Here is a 20,738-nt window from a genome sequence, read left to right as displayed (position 1 = left end):
TAGGATCATTTCTCTTTTAAAAACTCAATCAATTATTTATTGATAAATATATATGGAAAAAGTTTATGTAAGGATGCAACCTTATAATGTAGAACTACATATGCACCTCAAAAATCCATCGAAAAAGGTAGTTTTGATGTTGAAAAACCCTTTGATTGATCATCTCGATATCGAGATGTATGATCATGAAAAATTAAAAGATTTTAAGTCTCTGAAATAGTGCATTTTACAACATATTATCTACACCATCTATTTTCAAGATTTTCATATGTTTATATATCTACTTGATTTTAACCATTTTTTAAATTTAAAATTTGACAGTTAGATATAAAAATAGATTTTGAGATAATCTTAATAATATTTTACATCAAAATTATATACCACGATAAATTTTGAAGGTGCACCTTACCTCTACAGCTACGGATACATCCATATGCCAACCGCATCCAATATATATACATATATAGCCCTTTGTATCCCTTGTAACAGTCATTGTATATGTTATTCTTGAATGTAAAAAACCTCATATATTTAATATCTTTGAAAATATTTTAATCATTCTTAAATTCCCGTCCTCCAGCTAGTCGTGGCAATCGAGACAGGTTCACCCAATCCCGTGGGTCGACCTGATATAGGTTGACGTCCAAGTTTTGGACCTGGTTGGTTGCGTCCAGATCAAAACCCTGGACCCAGATCGGATGTGGAGTAGTCTGACTCGAACATATCCACATACACACCACACACACACATATCACCCATTTTAAAAAATTTAATTATTTGTGCATATGATTGATTTTAATATTTTTTAAGCCTTAAATTTAATAAGAGTAATGACCCTATGAGACCCTCCCACACCCATGTGTGTAGGATCTCAAAGGATCACCATTAAATTTGGTATAAATCTTTAAAAAAGTTATCATATGGGTGTAGGACTTGACTTTTCTAGGGATATATGCTAAATTAAATGGTGATTATTTAGAGTCCTACACACATGGATGTAAGAGGGTCTTATAAGATCATTACTCATTTAATGATTAAAAGGGACAATAGATTTTCATGCTATCACAAGACTTTCCGACACTACAACTGCATCTTTCAGCAAAGTTTTGAATTGTACATTACGCCAATAGTATAAGATTCACACCTGATACAAATATTGCCCCTTTTGTTTATCCCGGGTATTATACAGTTCAAGGGCATTTGAAACTAACCTTATTATTTTACAACTATCCTAGGTTTCAGGCTAGAGCACCTCCCTTTAGAAATCTTTTTCATATACATAGTATATACCGAAAAAGTGATAAAACAAAAAAATAGAACAAATTCACGTCGATGCTTTGTACTTATTCATTTGCAATTTAAACAGTTTTAAATATTTTTCTATGCATAATGAAATTAATTTTGGGTACATAGGTAGGGGAGTAAAAAGAGGGGGCATGAAATGAATTGTATGAAATGCCTGACAATACTAGAGATATTTTCTCAAGAATAAACAACATTTCAAAAAAAGAAGCCTCACTTAGGGCCTATTTGGATGTGTGTTAACACTGACAAATTACCTGTTTCAATAAAATTAATCCCCGATAGTGAATCATCTATGGATGTGGTTTTTATAAGGTTGCAGCCTTAAACAATCCAATTAAGACGCACCTCCAAATTTTATCATCACATGTAATTTTGGCATAAAAAATTCGTAGGATTATCTTAACATTTATTTTCATATGTAATTATAAAATCTTAAACTCCAAAAATAGTTAAAATCAAGTACATCTATAAACATATGAAAATCTTGAAAATGGACGGTCTAGATAATGCGTTGTAAGATGCATTATTCGTAGAACTCAAAATATTATTATTTTTTATATATAGTCATTCATCTCGATGTCGAGATGATCAATTAGAGGGTTTTTCAACATTAAAACAACCTTTTCTGATCGATTTTTGATATGCATATTTATTTCTACATTTTAAAGTTGTAAACTTATATAAAATTTTTTCATTATTATATATTGTTCGGCGGTGTCTATTATAAATTATATGAGATAAACTTATAAACAATTGTATATCTAAGTTTATTTTTCTTTAAAAGTTGTTTTTACAAATAAGCTCAAAATAATAAAAAATACTTGAAAATTACTTAAAAATTAATTAATTAAATAATATTACACATAAGTTTCGTGCTGAACAACGGATAAATTAATTTGATCAAGTCTATCAGCTATAGATAAGCCAGTCCACTCGAAATAAAATTAATTATCAAAATAATTAGAAAAAGAGAAAATCCGGATGAGATATACTATGTTATCTTATTCTCTATCTACAGGGATAATATCACTTACCCCAACCTTCTTTTCACCAGAAAAAATTTAGAGAGAGAGAAGATTTAGAGAGAGAGAGAGCAAAGGCCTTATCCCAACCTGCAACTTCAAACTCATAAATAAAACCTGGTTAGAAAATAGAGTTAGAGAGAGAAACCTGCAACTTCAGTACTTAGTTGGTGGTTGTACCACCAAGTGAGACAGACATGTCTTCCAAGAAAACCTTAGCTTCTGACGTGCCATGGAGGGCTTCCGAGGAAAAACCCATCCCCAAAATCCACCATCCTCCCATCCTCCGCCTCCCCTCTAACCCCACCTCCAACTATGCGCTTGCTGTAATGAAGGTGCATCTCTCTCTCTCTCTCCTATCTATCTCTCCCTCTCTTTCGCGCGCTTTCTTCCCTCTCTCTCTCCTCTTTTTATCTTTACGGACTCTCTCTCTCTATATATACCTCCCTCTCTCTCTATATATACCTCCCTCTCTCTCTTTCGCTCTTTCTTCCCTCTCTCATCTTTCTATCTTAATGTAAGTTCTTCATTCTCTCTCTAAACAAATCAGCACCCAGACCCCATTGGAGACGGCCTAGCAACCGAGGCCTTTCTGGAAGCAGCAGGTCCCGAGTGCGTTATACCAGGACAGGTTACGCCCATAAGACTGCTTGGATTGAAGGTTTCAAATTCTTCTCTCGCCCACTTATTCCTACTGTTGTTTTTGGTCTATGAAGTTTTTCTTGATTTGAGTTTGAAGCTTTGTTTAATAAATATTCTTTAATCGATGCGTAAATTATTCATGACTTCAGATGAACTTTCTATCATTTCTGAGTATGGTATTTACTGGTTTGTTACTATGGATTCAGGGATGAGTTTTTTTGTTGGGTTCGCCACATATCAAGTTCAAAATGCTCCTTTTGAGTTTCAAGTATTGAATAGGATGAAATAATTGATATGTATTATTTCTACATGTTTGATTGTGTTCATGAGTGCTTTTATTGCTTCAATTGAAAACTAGATGAAAATTAAAGCAACACCAAATGCATAAAAATGGGGGAAAAATTTCCCTGATTTTATCATACAATTCCACCGCCTTGAATTCTTGCTTATCTTTCATGGATCTTAATATACTGCTTCTTAGGTTGGTAGTATAGAGTATGGACAAAATGCTGGGCTGTTAATTACGTTGAAAAGGTACATACAAATGAGACGGAGAAGGAACTTTAATGACCTGAATTCCTTACTGGTTCCGTGTAATGTAGTGATGCTTTAGTATACCTTGCAATACCTTGGCTAAGAATGCAAGTTATGAACCCTCCTTTCACAAGAGATTCTAAGCTAGAATATATTGTGAAAGGAAGCTTCAAAAGTATCCATAGTTTGAAAGACCTATGCTAGATTAGAGGCGAACCCAATGATTATGTAATTTCACTTCTCTAACTATCAAAATTGTGGGGAAGTGGAAAGAGACCGGATTTCATGCTACTTATGAGTGTTATTATGGATGCATTCTCAAGGGAGTTACAAGCCCAAGGGACACATCTATATTGACAGTCTTATGTCATTAGTGGCTTGTTGATAGTGGTCCTCATGTGTTTCGAATAGGCTTGATCGTGAGATTGAACCAACTGATCATCACTCTTCGTGCTATTTATAGTAGTTACACTGATCACGAGCGTTTATCCTCCTTGAGGTTTTGCTTGGACCATCAGCTTGGTGGTCAAATGAACCAATGTATTTGTGAGGAACATGGTAGGAGCAACCCCTGTATGAGTTTTCCATGAGGGTCAAGAGATAGCTGCTTGCCAACTATCATGTGAGGGTGGTTTGGAAGCTACTTGGTGGGGGTATAGGCAAAACGAAGTGTCGCTCTATGGTCGTAAGGGAGTGTAAGATCTTTTAGTGATAACTACAACTGATAGGACTCTTCCAATTATATCTATATATAGGAAGATACTGTAAAATGGCTATAGACGAAATGAACAATGATTTCGCCTACCCTAATCACCGTCCAAAGTTTATCGTACCGTTACGATTGTCCGGTAGTATTTCATTTTTCATTTTTTTTTCTACGAATCAGAATGACCTAAAATTTGGAGCGTGTGTTCATAAAAAACAGGCAAATCTAAAAAAACTATAAAAAAAATAATTTACATGAAAAAATTGACCAAAATACCCCCAAAACGTTTTGGGGGTATTTTGGTCAATTTCTTTGGTGAATTATTTTTTGTATATTTTTATTAGGTGCACCTCACTAAGATGTACACACGCTCGAAATTTTAGGTCATTGTGATTTGTAGAAAAAAAATGAAAAATGAAACACTACCTGACAATCGTGACCGTGCGATGAACTTTTGACAGTGATGAGGGTAGGAGAAATCACTGTTCATTTTCGCCTATAGGCGTTGGGAAGAATTTTCCATATATATATATATATATAATTGAGCAACACGGGTTGTGAAAAGGTTGATATAATTAGTAAAGAGGATTTTCGGTTTCTAAAGGTAGGGTGGGAAATATCTTAGGATGATGGGGTGGTTTTGAGAAGTTTTGCATTTAGATAGGAGCTAGTTCGGGCTGAACTTGTGGGGAGCCAAAGTGAAGTGCAGTATACTTGGCTAGAGATACTGAATGGGAGTTGGCCCAAAAGTAAGCTTTGTTCCTTCAAGGAGTGTTGAGTTTGTGGCAAAAACCATGGTGAGAAGGTAGGAAGGATTGATGTTAAGAAGGTTGGAGAATTGGGCCATGGAAAAAGGGGTTGTTGGGTCTTGTTGATTAATATGTGTATGTGGTAGAGGTACCTTTACATGTAAGTGCAAACATCAAATTTTTACAGTCAATCTTCTTTTCCTTTTTTTTTTTTTTTTTTGTAATGTAGATCCTCAATGGTATTATGGTAGTGGTATGGACCATGTATTTCTTCACATAACAACTTTGACCCAAACTGATTGGAGCATTAAAGTTTTCATAGAAAATGGTTGCGGATGAAATATGAATACAAGGTGAGCCAATAGAGCTTTGGAGCCATAGCTTTTCACTACATGTAGCTGATATCTGACTTGCCAAGTTTTGAACTTTAAGGGGTTTTATGTAGTTTTTCACAAAATCCTCAGAATCCATGAGGAATTTAGGAAGTGAAATTGATGTACTTATGGATTATGTTGATGATATTGTAACTACAATCATTGGGGTGGGGGCTAGCTGCTTTCCTTTTCATTTGAAAGGAAATCAATTGCCCATTGTTGCTCTCTCACCATGAGAAAAGGGATGGGGAGCATAGAACTTCATAAACCCAAATATCTATCATGGGGATAGGGATGGGACTTGTCAAGGCAAATGAAGTGAACTGGATACATTGTGTCCTTTATATGTCTGTCGTAGCCAGTTTGCCCTGCTGTCTAGATAACGATGGTCATGGTAGTCTACCAGCCCCCTTAACTAATGGGTCCAGCAAGCCTCTAACCTTGTAAGAAAATTAATGAGTAATCAATGAGTAGAATAATCTTTAAAGAGAAGTATTGGATAATATATTTGTAAGAAATTTTCTATTCATATATTTTTATAAGATTGGGGATTTTCTCCCCAAACTAATCTTACGTATATGGTAAGTGGATTATTATGGAAAAAAAGTCGTGAAAAGAAATTGGGTTTCTTAAATAGAAATTTTTTCTTTTCAATTGAATATTTATTAAGCCATTTACTTTCTATTGAAAGACTTACATATATTGGATTCATGGTATTTCATAAGGGAAGTTTTACTTATTATGTTTTGAGTAAAGGCAATTTTTGGGCAGTTTCTAACATGTTACTCAGAGTTGCTAAAGTATTTAATGACAATTTATTTCCCAGGTATGGCCTGTTGAGGTCAACTTGAAATTTATGGAACCGGTTTCACGAGAACTACGGTCAATTGGAAAGGTATTTCTTTTATTTACCTTTGTGCATTGCTCCAGTGTAGACAATATGCTCGCCTGGTTCATAAGGTTGTGGATATTCTTTTTCTCTTCAATTTCCATTGATACCATAATTAAACCAAAAATGTTGTTGAGATGTCTGTATAAGGATATCTATTTTTAATGTTTTAGCAATATCTAAAATGTTAATAGATGTTAGTGGGCAGTGAAATATCATTTTGCATAGTAGTTATGATTTTGCTTTACATGTATTGCATGTTAACTGTCAAGCCAAAGGACACATGTCCTTCAGCTCTACTATTTAAGTATTTGAGTATCCTCTAAGACAAAAAACATATAATATCTCAGTATCATACATTGAACTGAGGTGGTAGTAGTATTTAAATCTCTAGATGTTAATATGTGATGAAACACCCGTTTGCCTAGTGCTTATGATTTTTACTTACAACTGTCTGTTGCTCGTCAAGCTAAAAGATACATGTCTTACAATACTATTTTGAAGTATCATTAAATTTTCAGCAGAAAATCACGTAAAATTTGAGTATCTTGCCCTGAACCAAGATGGTTGGATATGATTCGCACACATGTTTATGGGCTTGATTTCCAACTCGAGGGCAACAATTTCTAGTTGCAATATCTTCCAAACTAATTCTGTGTGATTGTTTGTGGTATTTTTTTTGTTTAAACAAAGAGGAAGAGTTTGTAGTACCTACAATAAAAGGAAAAGGAGTGGAAGAGGAAGATGTTGAGACATGGAGCTCCAAAGCCTGAGAGAACAGTCTTCATTGGTCTGTAGAGTAGTTTCCATATACATATTATATACAATGAATCTCATTTAATTAACCTTGCTTACTTCTAGACTAATAAAAGGAGATAAAACTATACAAATTTTACACCAATGTATAAGATTATGGTACAAACTAGATACCCTGAGATGGATAAGAGTGCCCTGGTAACATAGATCTCTCTGGGTTGACATTCCACTTGTTAGTTAAAGTTGTGGAGAATGTGCATTTAAATGATTGATGCATACATCTGAAAGAGGAAACCATACTCTCAATACTTGTAAAGCAATCGTAGGCAGTGCTAGCAAATATCTCTAATCTCATTATTTTAATTGAGTATTCCTTAAAGGTCTGGTTGTTAGTAACCTATATTGGGATAGCATATTATGTATTCTACGTTGTCATTACTTCAGGAGGAAAGGAAGTCCCACCATGAAGGCACTTTTTCCCATGACATAGAATGCCTCTTTTTCTTTGTGAAGTATTGAACAAACAAACTTGTATTTTCATCATTATAGAGTATGTTAAATATTTAAAAGCCATCATGTTTTCATCATTTTATCAATGTGTGTTTTTTATATGGAAAATGAGTTTTATGCCCAAATATGAAATGAGCTCCCTACCCTTATTTTGAATGTACTAAGGTGTGTGCTCCTTAAAATAACGTTTGTTATTCCTTTATCGTATGTGGCACCAAAATGTCAAAACACAAGCAAAAGAAAACTGATTTCAGAGTGAGGAAAGAGAAAAGGAGAAAATCATGTAAATTGAGGATTTGTCCCTTTTGTCCACCCTTCCATAAACAATCAAATTAAGACTCACCTCAAAAATTCACTAGGAGACTTTGGCTCGATGCTGAAGAAGCATCAATCCAATCATCTCGTCCTCAAGATTTATGGACATGTGGAAAATATATTTCAAGTCTTGGGAATAGTGCATCTTGTACTACATTATCTAAGCTGTCAATTTTTAAGATTTTCATGTGTTTATAGATCTGCGTGATCTACGCTATCTTATAATCATTATATTTTATTATTAGAGATGAAAATAGATTTATAGGCCATCATAAAGATTTATGATACTGAAACGACATGTTTCGACACTATTTGATTGCGCCTTACTTTGATTGTTTAGGGCCTCGGCCTTATACAAACCACACCCTATATATTTATATATCTTACTCCTGTAAATGATAGACCACTTTAATGGGTTCTTTTAGTGGTAGACATATAACAAAGCTCTTTGCAAATAAGAGAGGGGCGTGAGATGTTATCTTTGATGCATTTGCTATAAAATATGTTATAAACAGCATGTGTGTCATGTCTCTCTAGCAGAATTAAACATGCCATCATGCTAGACATGTGTGTGAACATGCAAAATATGCCTTCTGACGTGGAAATCCATGTTGACATGCATGTGTGGATATTTTCCATTTTTGGATATGCTGATGCAGCAGTGTCTTCTATGCGGGACATGCAAGTCCACAGATTGGACAAAGAAGACACGTCTGCATTGGAAAACATGTGTGTCCATTTTGTAAGACACGTGTGTCTGTGTGATTAAGCATATACATCTATGATTTGAGGCCACATATTTAGTATTTTAAGTTACTCCTTTATAATTAAAATAGTCGCAAATTATTGCGATAAACATGTTTTATGGACTCATACGAGCTTGTCGTACTAGACTTGGCAAAATATGCGTAGGTGAGTTGGATTCATCAAATCTGTGTGACATGGATTTTCGTAACCATGTCCATAGATTCCATTCTTAGATCATGTTCTAAAGAGGGATAAAATAGATGGTTTTTGCACTCTGGTGTTGATACTCTTTGTTTTAATCTTAGAATAGCCATCGAAAGGGAGGAATGACCATTTTTTCAGAGCAGAAAGAAATGCAAGAAGAAGAGTTCTACTCTTCATGTTTTGTTCTCTCCTCTCCTCCCTATAATTTTTCTCATTCTGTTTCTCTGTCAATATTTCCCACCTAGGTAGGATATGTGTGTAACTAGGGTGAATATGAGTGATACATGCCTACTTATATTTAAAGTTTAAACTAAGGGTTTTCATCTAATTTTAATTTGCCATAAAATTTATTTTCCCTTCTTTTGGTTATTATTTCTAAGCACTGGGATGTTTTGGGATTTAGTCTTAAAATTGCAATAAGTAATGCAGATAGGTTGTACAGTAAAATTCGTTACCAAGTCACAAGAGCTCGGAATATGGTTTTCTTTAAGACTCATTCCTATTCAAATGTTTTCTAGTTATGGCTTTCTTTATGTTCTCTTGCAATCTGGAATTTCTCAGATGCAGCCAGTTGTTTCACCAAGCTCCCCTACAGAACATTCACCTAGTATGGACAAAACCCAATATAAGTATCATTCCGTTAAAGCTAGGGCGCTCGCCTGTTTTGTCTTGTCATTTCAATACCTTTACTTTCCCATGGTTTTAGATTTATATTGTCCACATTTTATTGAATTCATTGGAGTCATTATTGTTCTATGGAAGAAAGTATCGTTCTCATCATATCTGCTTGATTGGAATATGTATTAATTTGTGTGTAATTATTTATTATATATGCGTGATAACTAATAATATCGAGGCCTATTTATTAGTTTACTTTGATCTTCTAGAGATTAGTTTTTAAAGCCATGGGCTTGAGCAGGGCCTAGCCTGGGTACCGAGCCCGAGTTGCTTTGTCGGACTCGGGCCAGTCCCAAGTAGGACCAGGTATTTTTACCAAGTTATTTCTTTAAAAAAAACTAGATATTCAAAGCGAGTCTTGAGGTATTGACTTGCTAGGGCTCTGAGCTGGGCCAAGTTGGGCGAGTCCGGAGATTCTCCTGAGCAAAGTTCCTTTGTTGTTTATGTTCTAGTAAGAATGCTTTAAAGTTTAGATTGGACATCCATGTTCTAACTGTTCTCACTTTTGTTGCTCCAGAATTGGCAGCTTAGGTATATTCGTGTTCTTGTACGTGTGAACCGACTTGCAAATTTTATAACTATTGAGATAGTCATGTCCTTAATTATTGTGTATATGTTATGGCATTGGCCTTGTGGACAGCCATCAATATAGTATTTAAAAATTCACGATAATGGCAGCTATGATTTCTTGCTTCTTGGCCAGCTGTAATATATATATTTTTTGATGTTGTTAACTGTTGTATTAATAAAAGGGAGAGACAAAGGTGTCAACGAGATGACCCACAGGTTGGGCCTCGCGCAAAAAAGGGCTATCCCAAAAATTCCCTATACAAAAAATGGGTGGGGCTTATAACATATGCCCGTTACAGAAGATGTACAAAAAGAGTATTAGAGGAACCAAAAACTCCAAAAAAGGAGTGTGTGCCAAAAAATCTCGAGCTGTTATGAATCTGCAACACATGCGCCTGCCCCTTCCTTAGCCAATAGGTCTGCCAGATCGTTGATTCCCTCCAAAAATGCGTCCATTAGACGGTTGTATCCCTGCAAATGTGCATAATTTCGTCATAAATCGAGACAAGGTACCAGGGAGGGAGAGATTCCAGTCGCCCAGACGATTATATTTTTGGCATCGCCTTCAACCATCAGGGGTTGTCCCCACGCAAGGTGGAACGATTTAAGGCCCGTAAGGAGAGGAGCCATGGACTCGGCAAACTGTGAGTCGGCATGGCCTATATTCTTGGAAAATGAGGCCAGGATGTTGCCATGGTGATCTCTAAAGACCCCACCCACCCCCGCTGGTCCAGGGTTCCGAAGGAACACCCATCAAAATTTAGTTTCGTGAGGCTAGGTGGGGAAGGAGACTAGTTGTTTGCTTCGAGAAGGTGGGGTGGGGTGGGGTGGGGTGGGGTGGGGGGGGAGGGGTTCGAGGAGGAGGATGCCTTTCCAATTCTGTAATGTCGCTGCCGAAATGCCTTTAAAAGCCTTGTGATTTGAAGCCCAGAAAATGACGTGGGCTGTAATTTTGTGGAAGAGAGCCGAAGCTTCGCACTTGGCTCCTCGGAATATTCTTGAATTTCTTTCAGTCCAGAGACCCATATCATAGCCGCTATGGGGGCCTTCCAAAGAAGCCTACCTACCTTTGGCCATAGAGAGTTGAGCGAGAGTTTGAAGAGAGCCAAAAGGGAGACAGGTGTAACCCAGGTACGGCCCAAGTGGCGAAGGAGTCGACTCCAAAGGTTGAGGGCCAGATCACAATGTATAAAGAGATGGGGGTTGCTCTCTTCATCACAGAGGCACATGACACGACAGTTGGGGATGGGGATGCCCCTCCGTTGAAGTTGGTCGATTGTGAGAGCTTTTTCAGAACACGCTATCCAATTGAGTGCTTGCACTTTTGGTGGAGCTATTGAAGACCACGCCTTGGATATAACAGAGGTCGGGGCGTGGGGGAAAGTGGGGGGTTGCAGAAGTTTTTTATACAAGGAGGCAACCGAAAAGGAGCCCGAAGGAGAGGGGGTCCACACTAGGCTCTCAGGTCAAGAGAGGGCGAGGAGGTTTGAGTGCAACAATAGATACAAAGAAAGGAACTCCAGGGTTTCGGTGTCAGAAAGGGGACGTCTGAAGGAGGGATTCCAAACCCTTATGTTATCAGAGATGGGCATCTTTGCAACAATGGAGGAGTTAGTGTTGGTGGTTAAAAGGAAAAGAGAAAGGAACCGATCCCTGAGTGGGGTGTGGCCCAACCAGAGATCTGATCAGAATCAAATTCTTTTACCTCCCCTCGGATGGAATCGAATATTCTGTTTGAAAAGGGAGAGAAAAGATTGGAAGGACTTCCATGCCCCTTATGACTTGCTCGGAATTCTCCCTTCTGGTATCCATGTATTGGTAGAAATCTTGTATTCGCTGCGGATAACTTGAGACCACAGTGAGTTGTCATTATTTGCGAGTTGCCACCACCATTTCTCGAGTAGGGCAGTGTTTTTGTTTTCTCAAGTTCCGGATCCCAAGCCCATCGAGGTGCTTCTGTTGGCAGGATTTTTCCCATGAGATGAGATGAGATGGGCTTTTTTTTGACTCCGCGTCCCCTGACCAAAAAGGAAGTTCCTTATCAACTGTTCAAGGCGATTGACGATCGCCGCAGGGATGTGTAAAACGGACATGGGGTAAACCAGAGTGTTGGCCAGGGTGGCCTTAATGAGGGTGGTCTTGCCCGCGAAGGAAAGGAATCCCCCTTTCCACCCTACGAGGTGGCGATCAACTTTGTCAATAATGTGGGACCATTGTCTCCTTTTAGGTTTTCCTAGGCCCAAAGGCATACCCAAGTAGCTAGTAGGGAGGTCTTCCACTTTGCACTCCCAATCTGGAATGAGTGCTCTAGTCTCAGGGGCAGTGAGGGCATTCCCAATCATCGTGGATTTCTCCATGTTAACTTTAAAGCCAGTGGCATACTCAAAGCATCTGAAGAAGAGGCGCAGATTCGCTATTTCCTCCAGAAATGCATCTATGAAGACGAGCGCGTCGTTCGCTTACTGCAGGTGGGACACAGTAGGGCCCCTGGTGCTACTTTTGAAGCCTGGGAGGAGGCCAGCTTGGTACATGCGAGAGATTGATTGGCTGAACACCTCTACTGAGATAGCAAAGAGGAAGGGGGAGAGCAGATCCTTTTGCCGGAGACCTCTAGATGAAGAGAAGAATCCCTTCGGAGCACCATTAATCAACACTGAGAAGAAAGGTTGGGAGTAGCAGCCCCTCATCCACTTTTTCCAATGCTCCCCAAACCCCATCCTAGCCATAGTTTCATCCAAGATCGACCAATCAACATGGTCATAGGCCTTTTTCCAATCAATTTTAAAGATAAGGCCCAGTTTATTGGCTAGATGCCTAGAGTGCAGGCATTCATGCACTATCAAAACCCCGCAAGAATCTGCCTATCTTTAATGAAGGCACTCTGGGAAAGAGAAATCACAAAGGGGAGGACCTCTTTAAGCCTTGAGGCCAGGACTTTCGAGAGAATCTTGTAGGTCAAGTTGATCATGCTAACAGGTCGGAAATCCTTTTGTTGATCTGCCCCTTCTATCTTGGGGACTAGGGCAATTAATGTCACATTCATTGCTTTGTGAAGAATACCCTGGTGAAAGAATTCTTCAAAGAACTTGAGGAAGTCAAGCCTAAAGGTTTCCCAAAAAATCTTTAAGGGAGCTACTGGGAAGCTGTTCAGTCCAAGTGCTTTGTCTTTTCCCAGGTCCGCTATTGTTGCCAGGATTTCTAATTCAGAGAAATGGTGTTCCAACCACTAGACCCAATCGGCAGGAGCGCTAAGGAATTGTAAGTCCCCCATCTTGGGTCTAGGGCTTGAAGGGGCAAAGTAGAGGGTTTGGAAGAAACAAAGAATGGCTGCTTTGATTTCAGGTGGCTGGTCCAAAATCCTAGTACCATTCTGAATAATGGATATAATGTTATCCTGACGTCGGCAATTAGTGATTTTGTGGAAGAAGCCGGTATTATGGCCCCCATCATGTAACCACTTAACCCTAGACCTCTGAAACCAAAAGATCTCTTATTTTTTGAGAGTGGAGAAGTACTCCAATTTGTGCTGAGTTCTGAGGTTTGATTCAAAGATAGAGAGGGTTTGGGATTCTTCAGTAAGGTCAAGGGCTTGGATGGCAGCAAGGCAGCTACTCTTGAGTTGAGTGAAATTTCCTGGGATGGTTCTGCTCTAAGCTTTGAGGGATGCCTTAAGAAGTTGTATTTTTGTTTGCAGGATGTAGCCTGCCCTTCTTGAGACTAAGGGGGAGAAAGACTTCCACCACAGGGGGGATGAGAGAGGACAAAGAAGCTTCATCCAACCAAGAGAGCTCGAACCGAAAGGGTCTAGGGCCTCTCGGGGCCAATTGGTGTCAAGGATAATGGGGTAGTGGTCCGAAGTAGGTTTAGGTAAAGCCAAGGCATGAGAGCCGGGAAAGTGGACATCCCAATTCACAAAGAGAAGGAACCTATCCAGTTTGGATAGGGTGGGTTGGGTCGAGTGATCGGACCAGGTAAAGAGGTTACCTTCTAGAGGGATGTCTAGAAGTTCGTTGCGAGAGATGAAGTTCGAGAAGTCCAGCATCCCTTGCGAGATGTTGGAATTGGAGTTTCTCTCAAAGGACCATCTAGTAATATTGAAATCCCCCCCCCTAAGCACCAGAAAGGGTGAGGGTTGCTACGTGGTGAAGCTTATCCCAAAAGGCGGTTCTTAATGCCATTGAGTTTGGGCCGTAAACAGCTATGAATTTCCAGAGGTATCTGTCTGAGATCCTAGAAAGGAGGATAGTGAGAGAGAAGTCCCCTGTGTAAGAGGACACCAGGGCATGGTCGGAAGGGTTCCAGATAACCCAGATACCCCTTGACGCCCACGCAGTGGGCCGGGATACCCACTGGTGAGGTCTGCGACCCCAGACCTAGCGTATCAGTTGAAGAGAGGGCTCAGTTTGTTTGGTTTCTGTTAAGGCCAAAATGGTGCGGTTGTGCTTCGCTCACATGTCCCTTGCAGCATTGCATTTAAGGGTTTGTCCCAAACCCTGAAAATTGCATGAAAGGATCTTCATAGGGAAATGAGGGGGCTGTGGGGGGTGCCGGTCTGGGTGAACTCCTTAGGGTGTGGTCTAGGAGGTTGGACTGGACCGAAACCACTGGAGGTGGCAAACTAGGGGCTTGTCTGTCGTAGTTAATACTTGAGTAGAGGTTGAGTACCTCCCTTTGGCCTTTAATTCTCACCTTAAGCCTACTCTATGTGTCTGCTTCGAAGAAATGGTGACAGGGTCCCTTAGGTCCTTCATGGGGGAACCCCATGACCCTGAGCACGTCCTTAATATTGCTTTGAGCGCGGGCGATCCCATCCATGTATTCAGAATCGACAGAAACTGGCGAAGGAGAGAGAGAGGACCAGGTTACCGACGAAGAGGGAGAGGGGCTGGAAACGGGGGGTTCAAAAGGTATGGTAGGAGACAACTCAAAGGGGTTGGATGGGTAGAGGTCAGTAGGAAGCTGAGGGTAAGACTTAGGGGTGTCAGAGGTCGCGCGTCGTGTGGGTGTAGGAAAAGGTTAGAGCGACAGGTCTGGGAGGAGGTTGAGGGTGGGCTCAGTAGAGGAAGAAGCTGAGGAAGGAGGGGTGGAGGGCGATAGTGGGGCGTGGGGTTAAGCGGGGTGGATTGGGAAAAGCTGGTCCTAGAAGGGGGGTAGGGAGGAGTGGAGGAGAATCAGGGGGGTAAAGAGTAGAGAGGGTGCGTGAAGAAGGGCTGGGTGAGGGATGAACCAGGGGGGTATAGTGGGTCACCAAAAAAGGTGAGGGAAGAGATTTGAAGGGAGCCGGAGAAACCATGTATGGGTACAGGGGTGGAGATGCCAAAGCTGCCGGGGGGCCAGAAGGGAAGCAAAAGGGTCAACAAGAGGCTGGGGGTTAGGTACAATGGCCAGCTGTAATATAGTTGCTAGTTTTGGAGCATGTGGAGTCCATGACATCCTTCCTGCTTCAATAGGTTTCTGCCTTTTGTAGAAGTCACTCTATATTTGGTTTTGTGGAAAGAGAGGGTGATATGACTCTGAACTAGCGACTGACACTGTTAGTTGATGTTTACCTATTGGTGCCCTTATTCATACCAAAGCCATTTTTTTCATCACTTGGAACCAAGAAGAGAGGACGGAGAAACGGATGTCATTAGAACTATTATCATATATGACAATGTCTGCATGTGTTCCCTTTTGCCTTGAAGAGTTTGGTCTATGATGCACTGATGTAGATGTGGATACAACTATAACATCGAATGACTGCAATTTTACATGGGTTTTTAAAGCACCCAACTTGAATACAACACCCATTTGAAGCATTCAAGCATTATAGGTTCTGGAATTTGCAAAATCCTATTAGCGTGCTAGCTTCTTAAAAATTTGAACTTGCATAGTCCCTTTGCATGCTTACAATTGGTTTGATTAGCCTTTGCTTAATGTCACAAAGCGAAAGTTAATGGTGGTAAAAATGCTCTTCCCCCATGAGTAATTAATGAGGTTGTCATGTTGATCTTTTCTTCTCATTTCCTCTATGTACAAAGATAAGAAGATAAGCTTGCTGCATTTGCATTTCAAGTTCAGTTACAGTATTATCCTAGACTTTTCACGTTAAGCCAGTAAAACACTCTAATTCTGAACAAATGAATTCTTGAGATATTAAACTTTCATCTAAAACACTTGAGATATTAAACTTTCATGTAAGAGTTTTAGACTCTAGTTTTGAAGATCACGGACCTCTCTTTTTGCACATCTGTGTTTTCTTTCTCCTACCCGTCAAGGACTTTTACACTTGTTGGACCTTGTGTGTCGTTCCTCTGTACATCTTTGTAATGGGCATAAGTTAAAAGCCCCCATCAGTTTTTGTATAGGGCAACCTGAGCAGGGATAGCCTATTTTTTGCCAAGAGGCCCGGGCTGTGGGCCCTGTCGTTTGGCCCTGGTACCCTTTTTCTCATTTTAATTTAACAGTCAATACTTAAAAAAAAAAAAATCATCTAAGAATAAGGAAGGCAGGCCAAGCTCGCTTTTGCACCAGGTTTCTCCCCTTCTGTTTCACTGTATGTTCTGCCTTTGTTTACATGATTGGGATATATGCGTCTTTCATATTAAATCTCAGGTTTGTGATCCAATTGGTTCTATTGTGTACAGTTCATGGATTCAGCATTCAATCTCATGCAAGCATCATTCTCGGATCGCTAGGTTGCTGAGTCCAATATGCCTTGAATCATGAAGCCGAACTGGTATATAGGCCAGGTTACATAGATCCACTTTAAACACTCAGCCTGCGCTAATTCACCTAGTAAGGATTTCCCTCCAAAACACGAAGACAACAAAGAAAAATACAAGTTAGATACCAGTTCAGCTTCGTGTTTCGGAGGAAATCCTTACTAGGTGAATTAGTGCAGGCTGAGAGTTTAAAGTGGATCTATGTAATCTGGTTTTTTTTTTTTTTCTTCAGTTAAAGAGGTTTTGCTGCTTGGAAGAGTTGTGTGGATCTAGAGGGCTAGGCTGATTTTGAGCTGAGACATTGTGTAGTTCTTTTTGATATTTGGGGCATATGTATGGATATAAAAACTTTGTGGTTGGTGAGTTCTTTAGATTTTACGTTAAATAATGACCATTTTTTGGTGGATTTGGAGGACATAAATGCATAGAATCAGAGATAAATATGGTGTGCTTACATCCACAGACATACTGTGGAAAGAATTAGGATAAAGTCATTTACTTAATATCAATATATATAATTCGGATTTTTTTTTCAATGATGTACCATTACCTTATAAACAATTACAAATCATATAAGCAGGACAATAATACATTTTGAAGCAATTAATGGATAAAACTAAAAAAAGCTAAGGGGCGATGAGCTTTCAAAGGATTTCCTAATCCGTCTTGCAAAGATGAGCACCCCTCTCATTTTCAAGCCAACCTAGATTCCAAGCCCAGGAGAGATTTAGGTTTTATCCCAATGTATTTTCTTGCTCTTTGAAACCTAGACGCCCTCGAAACCCCAGTCGCCTATCTACAGTCCCCGATACCCCAGTCGCCCATTTCTGCATGGTGCTTGCTGCCCACTCACCATATTCTTCAGATTATCTCTCTTCTTCATCTATTTTGAGCTAAAAAAAGAAGGAAAAGTTTCAGACCCCTAAATTTTCATCTTATTTCACGTTAGACCTTCCTATTTTTTTTTTAAACGGCATAAAAAAACAAACCCTCGAGTATTTCACCTTACTCCTTCATCTTTTCTCTCCCACGTTTATTTACTTTTGGTCAAAAAAATTAGTTTTAATAAATGTTTTATTCCATTTCAATTCAAAAACTTTTTTAACCATATTTTGTACTTTCAGTACTTAAGTGATTGAGATGGAATAAAACAATTTGTTGGGGTTAGTTTTTGTGGTTAAAAGTCAATAAACGTGAGAGAGAAGAGGTGAAGGGGTATAATGAGATATTTGAGGGTATTTTTATGCCGTTTGAAAGAAAAATAGAAAGAAGGTCTACTCGAAGAAATTTTTCCAAAAAAGAACTAAATACTGTTTGTTTGTAAGTTAGAACTAATTATATATGAAATGCGAGAGGGAATTGTTTTCCTCGTTTGATTATTTCGCTGAAGCAAAGTACATAATTGTTGTATAGTAAGATTTGGATGATAGCCACATGAATTTGAGGTTTACGGTAGGTTTATCGAAGTGATTGTTATTTGCAGCTTTGATGTGTTACTGTAACTCGAGAAATTTTTTTTATGCCAGCTTGCTTTAGAGAGATAGAGAGCTTACGTGTTTGATCTTTAGAGAGAGAGAGAGGAGGGAGAGAGAGCTTATTCTTGAGAGAGAGAGAGAGACTCTGTGCTTTATCTTTTTAGAGAGAGAGCTTATGAGCTTATGTGCTTTGTCATGTTTGTGTTGAGAGAAAGAGGATATTTTTGTGTGCGAGAGGGCCTATGTGTTTTTTCCGTGTGTGTATTATATATATGCGTAGTGATTTCATATAACGGTTGTATTGTACTATAATGCAACCGTACTTTTAGAAAAATCATATTTGTGGTAGTTATATGACTCAAAATTTTGTTCACACACTCTTCATCTCAATAATCAATCCCCCTCAAAAGAAAAGTTCAATTTGAATTTTAGATATGGTGAATTTCAATATTTTAGCCTTTACAAACTCATTGCTATTTTTGTTAACATTGTTCATCTAATGAATAATAAAACCATCTAAAAAAATTGAAAAAAAAAAAATTCCTTCTAAGGCCTAGATCTAAACATCTTATCCAAATTGACGGTTTATATTAATAGGGCTAACAAAATACTTTCTAGGTTCCGTTTTATGGTAAACATCTTATCCAAATTGACGGTTTATTTTAGTTTTGTAATTATTCATTAGAATGAAAATAGTATATATTTTAAAATTTGAATCAAACAAATGGCCCAAATGGTGTTTGAAGATTGTTTCATTATATATATATATATATATATATAACATGGTGTTTGGTGTTTGAAGATTGTTTCATTATATATATATATATATAAGAAAATACTACAAAACGTCAGTGATTTCTCCTATTTTCATCACCTTTCAAAATTCATCGTACGGTCATGATTGTCCAATAATATTTCATTTTTTATTTTTTTTCTACGATTGTCCGGTAGTGTTTGCTATAAGTGTTGGGAAGATTTTTATATATATATACATATGAAAAAAATCTTAAAAACACCTATAAACGAATTGTTATAATGTTTCGCCCCGTCATGGTTATGGTATGTCCGTGGCGGTCATGGATGTAGTAGGTTCTTCATGTTTGCATGTCACATTGGTTTAGAAATTTAGTTTGAAAAGAATTGGTATCATGTTTTGGAATATGTCTAGGTTTCAAAACTAAAACTTACCGAGCATGAATATTGGTATAACGCTCTAAAGAGATTCGGCATTGTTCTACCTCCAACGTAGCTCTTGGATCAGTTGTTGACATGGGCATATGCGAAATGATCTTTTCGATCCGCGTCAATTTTCTTTTTAACTTCCTATTTTTTAATAAATAAAATGATTATGTTATGGGAATGATGTAATTTTGAAACATGGGTTTTAATAAGAAAAATATCTCCATAGATTTTATTTTTTAATTTTTATTTCTCTGTTGACTTAAAATTATAAAACATATCTTTTTATATAAAAATTCGTTTTATTATATCTCCTTACATTCTAAATATATTTTATTTATTTTTTACTAATTTTTTTAGCCCCCAACAAATTTAAAAAAAACAATATTTTTCTAAGCCCATCTCTCTCTTGAGATGATTCTCTCTCTCTCTCTCTCTCTCTCTCCCTATCAACCTCTCAAACCCCCTCTCTCTCTCTATCTCCCCCAACTCTCTCTTTTTTCCGTTTTCCCATCCCCTCCATCTCTCTCTATCAGAGCCAAGTTCTCGAGACCAACCAGGATCCGAGAAGCCATCACCAAGAGTTTAGCCCTTTATCTTCCCATCCTTCATCTGCTTCACCTTCAACCTCTTCACTATAATTTCTAGGTCATCAACCGCTTTCCATGTCTCGTCATACATGATTCCATGGCTTGGAGACGCAGCCCAAGCAGCCATTGCATGCCGCATGTTAGGGTTTGTCTTCTCATATGCAATTGAAGAGGAAGAGGCCACTGAAACCGCTGCATGTTAGGGTTAGGATTAGGGTTTGTCTTCTCATATGCAATTGCAGACGAAGAGGCCACTGAAACCACATATGGTCTCCACTACCGAAGAGAGAGAAATTTTACCCTTTTCTCTTCTTCCTATTGAAACCAGAGATGGCCTCCCCAAAATTTGGAGGTTTTTTTTTTTTTTTTTGGAATGGCGTCTTTAGATGAATCAGAAGAAGGTGACGAAAGCCCCTTATGCTGGAAAAGGGGCGTCGACGAAAACCAAATCCAGTTTATCAGTCACTGAATCTCCCCATTTTCCGACCTATTGTCTAAGAATCTGAGCACTCGTTCTATATCCATGAAAGCACAGGACTCACGGCCTCTTCTTAGCCTCTGCCTTTTCACCTCTTCTTAGCCTCTGCCTTTTCACCCTTACACATTTTTTTTTTTTCAAGAAGTCGAAGCCTATTCTTGAGCTCTTAACACAAAATCGCTGAAATTTTCCACCATTGTTGAACCGGAAAGAAATGGGTCACAGAAAGAGAGAGAAAGAACAGTTTGAGCCAGAAAGAAATGGGTTGCAGTAGAGAGAGAGACACTTGAGGAGAGAGAGTTAGAAAAAAA

General features: G+C 38.6%; 1 protein-coding gene across 1 annotated transcript; it reads left to right on the top strand.

The window, feature by feature from the left end:
* The first annotated feature begins 2,337 nt into the window (after nucleotides 1–2,337).
* Nucleotides 2,338–16,798, top strand: LOC105420255 (uncharacterized). Its single transcript, XM_011623261.3, has 4 exons — nucleotides 2,338–2,662; nucleotides 2,878–2,988; nucleotides 6,159–6,227; nucleotides 16,628–16,798. The coding sequence occupies exons 1-4, from the start codon at nucleotides 2,525–2,527 to the stop codon at nucleotides 16,676–16,678; spliced, it is 369 nt and encodes a 122-aa protein (XP_011621563.1). The 5' UTR covers nucleotides 2,338–2,524; the 3' UTR covers nucleotides 16,679–16,798.
* The last annotated feature ends 3,940 nt before the right edge of the window (nucleotides 16,799–20,738 follow it).

This window comes from Amborella trichopoda, chromosome 3 (genome assembly GCF_054954075.1).
Source record: "Amborella trichopoda isolate Santa Cruz 75 chromosome 3, AtrichopodaSantaCruz75HAP2 v2.0, whole genome shotgun sequence".
In the NCBI taxonomy this organism is placed as follows: Eukaryota; Viridiplantae; Streptophyta; class Magnoliopsida; order Amborellales; family Amborellaceae; genus Amborella; species Amborella trichopoda.
Note: the sequence above shows the minus strand (reverse complement) of the source record. Positions and strands in the feature narration are given on the sequence as shown.